The sequence below is a fragment of the Drosophila pseudoobscura genome, chromosome X (assembly GCF_009870125.1).
Source record: "Drosophila pseudoobscura strain MV-25-SWS-2005 chromosome X, UCI_Dpse_MV25, whole genome shotgun sequence".
Taxonomy (NCBI): domain Eukaryota; kingdom Metazoa; phylum Arthropoda; class Insecta; order Diptera; family Drosophilidae; genus Drosophila; species Drosophila pseudoobscura.
Window position 1 is genome coordinate 1365908 of NC_046683.1, and position 9004 is coordinate 1374911.

The window sequence follows — 9004 nt, forward strand, 5'->3', positions numbered from 1 at the left end:
CTTTCACAAAAAAAAAAAAACAAGATACGCAGATGACGACGCCCATCATGATGGGGGGGGGCTTGCACAATATTTAATTAAGGTTCCCAACCAGTTTGACAGCGCGCATCTGCCTGCAAAGCAGCTGCTACAGCAGTAGCAGCAGCAGCAGCAGCTTTGGCGCTCCGGGATTATGCAATCACATTGGAATGCAGTCGACAGCAGAGTTGCCAAATACCAGATCTGCCCGCAGGCTGCTGCTGCGTTCCAATCTTCCAATCCGATGATTGGGATTGGAAGCGATGAGCACTGTTATGCAAGCTCTCTGCACCTCCCCTCCCCACCAATCCTCCACAACGATGAAAGTGTGTCATCCATCTGCCCAGCCCTAAAAGCCCCAAAAGCCCCGGCACCCACTCAAAAGATAATCATATGCGTGTGCCACACTTTGGAGATAAACTTGCGTCGTCTGTTTCCGTTATGCAAGCCTTTGTCTCGAGGCGTGTCTGTCTATTGCTATGTCTTTCCATCATCGCCCTTCGAGCGACATTGACACTAGCGTCGAGGGCCATTGATCAAAGCTCTTGAAGAGAAACTCTCTCTCTCACTCGTTTTCTATTTCTTTTTGTGTCTCCTTCTTGGAGCTGTTTTCAATGTCAACAACATTGTCGGACAAAAAAACAACAACAGAAGGCTAAAGAAAAAAACTAGCACAAATTACTCGCAGCGCAACTGGCATTTTGCTTGGGTATTTTTCCACATCTATTATCGAATGGTATTTATTTTGCACTCCAACGTCCTTCAATTAAAATGTCTGACTGCATTTTTTGCTATTGCTGTTGCTCCCAATAATCAAGTGCTCTCGTTTGTGGTTGACATTCGCATTCAATCAAATCGACTGGAAGAGGGGGGGCGGGCGTTATAGCACTTGACTGGCATTGGAATGGAAAATATAGCGTTTAGTACAGGGGTACTTTAAAGGTTTTCTTTTCATCTGGCTCTACTGAAACACTGAAAGGCTAAAACGTTTAAGATCTGAACAGGAATAGGAATGGAAAGTACAGCTTTGGGGGTACTTTGAAGGGGTTCTCTGAGGGCTGCTGATATGTACTTCCAAAGATATCTTTCTCTCTACGTCTTTCGCTTATGGATCTCCTGAAAAACTCTCTCTAAACAAAACAAAACACAACAAACACAAAGCCAAACCAAACGCCAAAGTGCCTAACAATTTATTGTACAAACAAATGTTAGTAATTGCTTAGATTTTCTTTTCTTTTTAGTTGAAACATTTACTAATACTAATGCTAAAAGTATACTTTGATTAAAATTAATTAATTATTTTATTGTTTTACTATTATTTATCAGCATGTAGCGCGCTTTTGAATTGTTGTTGAGCTGTGAAAACTGCACCGCCAGGAAAAATGCACAATCAAACAGAAAAAGAATTTCACAAAAAATATCACAAATATTACACAAAAAGTATCACAAAAAAGTCTGAAAAAGTAGAATACACACGCGATAAAAAGTGAATACCCTGTAAATACCCTTTCCAATAGAAAACTAACTGGAACTCTGCTTGCTGTCATCTCCCTCTCTTTCCATGTACCGCTAATCACCGCTAATCGCACCTCCGACCGGCAGCTGCGCCAGCCGACAACTGCCAACGTCTCGAGGCGCCCCGTGCTGAGTGTGCGCCGGCGCATTATCAATACGCCAACGTCGGCGGCAGCGGCAGCGGCAGCAACGACCACGCAAATTGCAGAATTAACAACGACCTCTAAATACAATCGACTGCGCAGCAGGCCAACAGTGGCAGCAGCAACCACAATTCCAGCAGCAGCAACAGCAACAGCCGCCACAATTCCGCCAGCAGCTGCTGTTGGGGCAACGTCTGCAGCAATCGCAGCCGCGGCCAGTGCCAACAGAGGCAGCAGCAATAGCAACGGTTATCTGAGTAAGCTTAAAGCCAAAAGCTCATCATCTGCAGAGACAACAGCAGCGATCGTCAGCGGCAGCAGCAGCAGCAGCAGCGCTAGCAGCAATGACATCACACAAAAGCAACACAAATTCCAGCCAGCGAGCTTTGCGCTGCGACGCCAGTTCCAGACGCGTCGACTGACGACCTTTGCGCCCGGTGCGAGCAGCGGAGATGAGAGTGGTGAGTAGAGCAGCGATGCCAGCAGCAGCAGCAGTAGCAGCTACAGTAACAGTGGCAGCGGCAGCCTCAGCCTGAAGGTATATTAAAGAGAAGGTACGGCGGTGAGCATCGCTCCTACCTTCCATTTAATATACGGATAGGCTCTGGTGTGGCCACCCGATAACAGAGTGGCAGAGGTGAAATGTGTACAACCAATGTCTCTCTCTCTCTCTCTCTCTTTTACTCCCACGACGATCTCACTCTCACGCTCTGTCTTGGAAATGATAGATGTTTTTTTGTATACCGCAGCCACTGAGGTGCCGCGCACCCAGAACCCCCTCTTCAAGCGCCGCCTCACCCTGATATCCACCACACCACCCTCGGCCACGCGCACCACCATTGTGCCAGCGCTGACGGAGACCACCACGAATCTGTATGCCAACGAGGACGACGAGGATCAGGTGGCCAAATCCAGCATCCACACGAGCCGCTTCAATCAGATACCCTTTGAGAGTGTCGCCAGCAGTGGCAGCACCACTACCAGCAGCAGCACCACTAGCACCACCGCTGCCACACCACTGGCCCTCGGCCCGGGGATACGTGAGTCCCCAACACCTCCCCCGTACTTGAAAAGGCCTCTCCTCTCTGACGATCCAATTTCCGTTTTATTACAGGTCGCCAGCTAGTGCCACGCCCACGTCGGCCACAGTCCACCACAGTGGCCACGCCCTACTACTCAACTGGAAACCCTGGGGCCGGACACTCAGCTCCGCCCCTGTCGCGCCGCCAGCAGAGTCGTCGCCGGCCTCACAAGTACATCGAAGTGTACAGCCGACCACCCAGTAAGCCCGCCCTGGTGACGGCTACCGCCAGCAGTCGGCGAAACGACTACCCAGCGGCCCTGGACTACGAGGAGGGTGGCCAGAGGCGTCGCAGCAGCAAGTCCCAGTCCGCATTGCAATCCCAATCCCAGTCAGAGCCGAAGGTAATCGTACATGGCAGGGGCATCATCGAGTGCCGAGCCCAAGGTAATTTTCCGCATCCTCTCAACTGCCGGAAGTTCATTTCCTGCGCCCGGTTCGAGGAGACCGGTGGCATCGTCGGATGGGAATACACATGCCCCAAGGGTCTCACCTACGATAGCAACGATGGCATGTGCACCTGGTCACCCTCGGATCACGTTGCCTGCCGGGATTAGGTGGCAATGACTAAAAATATAGAGACACACCCGTACATGCACCACCATTTACCATTCACCATTCTCCCATCTCTAATCGAATTTCACACCACTCCCATCTCTAATCCAAGACCTACATCGGAACTTCCGGTTCCTGCACCCGTCCCAAATTGATTTCCTTTCCATTCCCATGCCACATGCCCCATGTTGTAAATGTTTTTATTCTAATTTGTGATTAGTTCTGCTGAAGATGATGAAATCGATGATGAAGAAGTCTACGACGATGATGAGGATGAAATTTTATGTTAATTATTTAAGCTTAGTGATATCTCGAGAACCTATTTTTTGCGCCCTGCCAACTCAGTGAGTAAGCAAAAAATGTTGTCCATAGCTCCATCGATCGCCCAATTCTATGCATACCGATGTCTGCTATATTCTATATATTATAAAGGATAATATGCTTTCTGTATCAAATAAACATAAACATATCTTGTAATCCAACATCAATGGTGTTTTCTCAGTTTTGGAATAGATCTAATAGACTAGACTAGGTTACCTCTACGACCTTCATATTTCAAAATGATAAAGATAATTATATAAAGGAGAGTGAGACAATAATCAAGATGTGATTCGACTTGCTTTGGTACGCGTGGGCTCATTTCTTGCAGACAGCGAAAGGGATACAGTCCCATAGACTCCGAAATGTGTTAGTTATTATCCGAAATTATATTTAGTTCCGTTTTCAAAATTGATTTCTTCCTATGTATATTTACATACGAATTGTAATCCAATATTTCAAGGCTTGATCCAAGGAATTCCATTTTAAACAGATCTCATATAATAGTGCAATGATTTTTTATTGTGAATTAAAAAAACGAAGCGTAATCTTAAGATTCGATGAGGAAGGAAATTGCATGCTCTGATGGATGGTGTGGGGGTTCATTCGCATGAGGGTTGTGCGATCCGGATTGGATGTATTGGAAGTAGATGGTCTATTGGCGGAGTCCCTGGCGCTGACCCTGGGCGGATGGCCTCCAGGCCTCATGGACGGCGTGGTAGCCGGTCTGGGTCTGGGCGGGAGTGCTGCGGCCGAAGGGGCTCTTGGAGTTCACCTGGAGCATGTAGTCGCCCTGGACATCGTAATCGGTGGCGATGCCCATGTAGGTGCGCTTGCCATAGCCGTTATTCTGCTTGTACTCCTTGTACGAGCAGGCGGCGACGGCGGGGAAGTTGCGCTCGTTTCCAGGGCGGACGGACTCGGCGAAGTAGCGGGTGGCGCGCATGGAGGCCTCAACAACGTTGTCGGCGCCGGGAACTCCAGTCGATGGTCCGTTGGGGTAGAAGTCGACATTGGCCAGGCGCTCAGGGGTTCCCATGCCGTAGGCGGAGGTGTGGATGGCGTCGACAAAGTCGGCATCGCCGCGGGCCAGGCCGCTCAGCTTCTCCTCGGGCTTGCCGTAGATCTTGGAGGGATCCAGGCCGGTGATGCGGCGCAGCTTGTGTCCGGTCTGGCGGGTGAACTGGCGTCCGGCAACTCCAGCAACATGGGCGGCGGGTCCCTGTCCAATCAGATGGATAATCTCCTGGGGCACGTTCACGGCGTTGGTCAGCTCCACGAGGCAGTTGCCGATCTGCTGGCCGAGGCGCTCCACATTGAGAGTGGCGTACTGCTCAAAGTCTTCGATGGCATCGCCGAGATTGATCACGATCAGGTCTCCGGTCTTGGTGTCATCCTGCTCCTGGTTCTGCTTGCGGCCCTGCTGCTGCTGCTCCTCGCTGCTGGACTTCTGCTGCTCCTCGCTGGTCGACTGCTGGCTGGGATAGGGCTGGAGGTTGTACCGCTGCTGGTAGGCCCTCACCAGCTTGCTGGTGGCCTTGCGCACCTGCGACGAGCTCTGGGGCAGGCCCTGGATGAAGATGGTCACCTCATCGTCGCCAAAGTTGGGCTGACGCTTCACCGTCTGGACCAGGTTGTTCAGGTTGAACTCGACCTTCTGGCCGCGCTCGCCCACAATGAAGCCCTTGATCTGGCTGGGCGTAGGGGTGTACTCGGGCTTGAACACGTTATTGAACTGGGACAGATGATCTACAGAAAACAGGGATAATGTATTATGTTACATTGGGAAAGAGTTGAACAGTACTAGAGTAAGGGGACTACTTACAGAGCTTGTCCAAGAGAGTGGCACCCTCCTCGAGGCTCATCTCCTGCAGCTGGCGCAGATTCACCTGCTTCAGGGAGGGCAGCTCCTCAATCTCACGAGGATTCACCCAGTTGCTGGGCTGATCGATGTTGCTCAGAGAGTTGGAGCGGTGGCGGCTCGAGGATCCCGTGTTGGAGTTGGCCATCGATGCTGCCACCAGGCAGGCCATCAGGCAGAGAGTGCGCAGAGGATTCATCGTAATCGGTGATCGGTGATCGGTAGAGACTCGGACTGGATGATGTGCCAAGCTGTACTGCATAATTCTGACACGGTTTCTGTGCCTTTTATAGCTCCGTCTAAAAAGAAGCAGCTTACCGATCCCGCACGTGCCATAGATCGACAGAACGGAAGCAACGATCGATCGATCGATTGGCTGATCAGCAGAAATTCTAGAACCGAATTGCACTTTTCTTTTTTTCGAGTATTTCTCGTTTCATTTCGTACATATTTTCCGCTTTATCAGTTTGTGCCGATTGTGGCGTCAGCAGTCAGCAGTCGATTCTTGATGATGATGCGGCTTCTGTCTCTCTACCACATTTTCTCTACTGGAAATTGGGCAACTTCATGGGAAACTTACGTAACAGCCAGATCCGAGGCAGCGATCGATATCGATCGGGTTTCATTTCGGAAAAGTGCATGAGATAATCTCATGATCGATCGATCGGGTTGAAAGACCTCTCAGATTGATAGATTCTAATATATTTTATTCGAACGATATTATAGACAGATTTTATACTTTTGGGACATAATTTCAAGACCTGTTTTATAGTTTTTTTTCACACAAACTATTGATGGACTTTGTGGTTCCCAAATGAATTCTTATAGGGCATAAAAACACACCTCCTGAATTCTTTCAGCATTTCAGTGCTTCCTATGAAGATCTCCCATGAAACTCTTCTAAAATAGTTACCCTAAGATACCAAATGACCGAAGCCATTAGGAAACGAAGTTCTCCATTTGATATGAAGTTCTGGCCCATATCATCGTTTGCCTGTCAGCAAAAATCTTGAAAGCGCGGAAATTGACACACATTTCCATTTAGAGACTTTGGAATTAAAGGGTGTACGATACTAGGAGGAAGGCAGTTCAAAGTTGGAACAGTTTTACTTAGCTTAACCTTGAGCATCTCTCTTGTAAGAGAAAGAGAGAGAGAGGGACTTTTCTCTCATTTTAACCTTTGAAGTCCATCTATCTATTCCATTTCTATCTGCCATAGAAACGCAAGCCCCTTAGTGATTCGATTGGATGGGTCATCAGTGAACCTGCATTTTATTTGCTCTTTGAAATTCGAAGTTCGAATGGAGATGGAAATTCAAAGGCAGAGGGAGAATTACTCCACTAAAAGAGATATACATATGTATGTAAATGCATATGGATTATACTCCCAAATAATGGACTTGAAAGTGGAAAATATAAATGCCCTTAGATTCATAATCAGTTGAGGGTTTTACAATGTAATTACAAATTAATATTTGGATTATCATTATCATCATCATCTGCTATAGCGACTGCATTATACATATGTACATATAATCGTACTCGCACTCGAACTAATCATCAGTTTGTTCCCATGAGTGACAATCCCTTACGCTGCAGAAACCCCAATCGGAGGAGAGCTCAACTGCACTGCACTGCACTGCACTCCCAAAATGCCTGACGAGGCAGAAAAGGCTGCAAAGTGGAAAATTGCAATATGAATATATGGAAAATATCAATTGGATTGATAAGCAAAACAGATCGATCGCTATATAAACAGATGACCGGCCAACGGTAAGACAGTTCCACTCATCGACTTGCAGCTTAAGTGTTGAAGTCGTAGTCGAAGTCGAAAAGCCGCCCTATACCCCGGACCACCCCCCCAAAGGACACCATCATGAATCCCATGAGAGTGCTCAGCATGCTGGCCCTCCTGGCCGTCGCCGTTATGGCCAAGCCAGGCAGCAGCCATATGGACAACTCCGTCAGCCAGGCCCTCAAGCCATCCCAGTGGCTCTCAGCCTCTGCGCTGGAGGCCATTCCCGCCGCCGATGAGCTGACCGTGGAGCGTCTGGAGAACATGTCCCTGGAGAAGGGAGCCGAGCTCCTGCAGCAGATCTGTGAGTATTAAAGCACACACCCCACATTTCACCCGTGCCAGACATACTTATAGAAAATGTCTTTCTCTCAGACCATCTCTCGCAGATCAACCACAATGTGGAGCCGAACTTTGTGCCCAGCGGCATCCAGGTGTACGTGCCCAAGCGCAACGGCGAGAAGATCGTGGCGCCCCTGAACGAGATGATCCAGCGTCTGAAGCAGAAGGAGAACTTTGGCGACGATGAGGTGACCATCATCGTTACTGGCCTGCCCTCCACCACGGAGACGGTGAAGAAGGCCAACCGCAAGCTGGTCCAGGCCTACATGCAACGCTACAACCTGCAGCAGCAGCGCCAGCACGGTAACGGACGCGACTACGACGACAGCAACGAGAAGAAGGGACAGCGCACTTCCAGCGAGGAGAACTCCAGCGAGGAGTCCAAGAATGCCAAGACCCAGAGCGGCGACATCATTGTACGTTCCCCCTAGGGATCTCTAGATGTCCAATCCACTAATCTCTTCAATCTCACTCATCCCTCTAGGTGATTGACTTGGGTGCCACTCTGACCAACTACAAGCGCTATGCCATGCTCGACATTGAGAAGACCGGCGCCAAGATCGGCAAGTGGATCGTCCAGATGGTCAGCGAATTGGACATGCCCTTCGACACCATCCATCTGATCGGCCAGGGTGTGGGAGCCCACGTTGCTGGTGCCAGTGCCCAGGAATTCACCCGCCTCACCGGACACAAGCTGCGCCGCGTCACCGGTCTGGACCCCTCCAAGATTGTGGCCAAGACCCGCCACACCCTCACCGGCCTGGCCCGCGGCGATGCCGAGTTCGTCGATGCCATCCACACCTCGGTCTACGGCATGGGCACACCCGTGCGCAGCGCCGATGCCGACTTCTATCCCAATGGACCCGCCGCCGGAGTGCCCGGAGCCGAGAACGTCATCGAGGCCACCATGCGTGCCACCCGCTACTTCGCCGAGTCCGTCCGCCCAGGAAATGAGCGCAGCTTCCCCGCTGTCCCTGCCAACTCCCTGCAGCAGTACAAGCAGAACGATGGATTCGGCAAGCGCGCCTACATGGGCATCGATGCTGCCCACGACATCGAGGGCGACTACATCCTCCAGGTGAATGCCAAGAGCCCCTTCGGCCGCAATGCCCCTGCCCAGAAGCAGAGCAGCTACCATGGCGTCCACCAGGCGTGGAAGAACGACAACAAGGACTACGACTAGACAGTGCCCCCCACCACCCAATGAATGGACAGCACAACTGATGGATTTCCCATTTAGCATTCTCTAGACTCTAAGCTAAACCCATAAATTGGCATTTTCTCTACCCATTTAACGAGCCACTCGCAAAAATTCAAATCGCAAATAAACGCTAAAGACTCTTTTGAAAAGGTGTCAAAACGTATCCCGGAATTTT

General features: G+C 50.0%; 3 protein-coding genes and 1 long non-coding RNA gene across 7 annotated transcripts in view; 2 read left to right on the forward strand and 2 right to left on the reverse strand.

The window, feature by feature from the left end:
* Window positions 1-3794, forward strand: part of Cht6 (Chitinase 6) — a 34046-nt gene extending 30252 nt beyond the window's left edge. For 2 of the 4 annotated variants that reach the window (XM_033384491.1, XM_033384495.1), the window contains 3 exons: window positions 1621-2137; window positions 2405-2716; window positions 2791-3794. In XM_033384491.1, coding sequence (XP_033240382.1) covers window positions 1621-2137; window positions 2405-2716; window positions 2791-3314 — 1353 coding nt within the window. In that variant the 3' untranslated portion in view covers window positions 3315-3794. The remainder of the gene's footprint in view (window positions 1-1620; window positions 2138-2404; window positions 2717-2790) is intronic. The other 2 variants (XM_033384492.1, XM_033384496.1) reach the window with 1 other exon arrangement.
* LOC117185031 (uncharacterized) lies at window positions 1230-1621 on the reverse strand. The gene is made up of 2 exons (XR_004470523.1): window positions 1495-1621; window positions 1230-1383 (listed from the first exon to the last, which is right to left on the reverse strand). It is a non-coding gene; the product is annotated as an uncharacterized lncRNA (long non-coding RNA).
* A 335-nt stretch (window positions 3795-4129) lies between the features above and the next one.
* Window positions 4130-5757, reverse strand: Yp2 (Yolk protein 2). Its single transcript, XM_002134517.3, has 2 exons — window positions 5456-5757; window positions 4130-5379 (listed from the first exon to the last, which is right to left on the reverse strand). The coding sequence occupies exons 1-2, from the start codon at window positions 5751-5753 to the stop codon at window positions 4286-4288; spliced, it is 1392 nt and encodes a 463-aa protein (XP_002134553.2). The 5' UTR covers window positions 5754-5757; the 3' UTR covers window positions 4130-4285.
* A 1510-nt stretch (window positions 5758-7267) lies between these two features.
* On the forward strand, window positions 7268-8978 carry Yp1 (Yolk protein 1). Its single transcript, XM_001354380.4, has 3 exons — window positions 7268-7590; window positions 7662-8044; window positions 8113-8978. Exons 1-3 carry the CDS (start codon window positions 7368-7370, stop codon window positions 8809-8811), a joined length of 1305 nt encoding a protein of 434 aa, XP_001354416.3. The 5' UTR covers window positions 7268-7367; the 3' UTR covers window positions 8812-8978.
* Window positions 8979-9004: the final 26 nt, after the last annotated feature.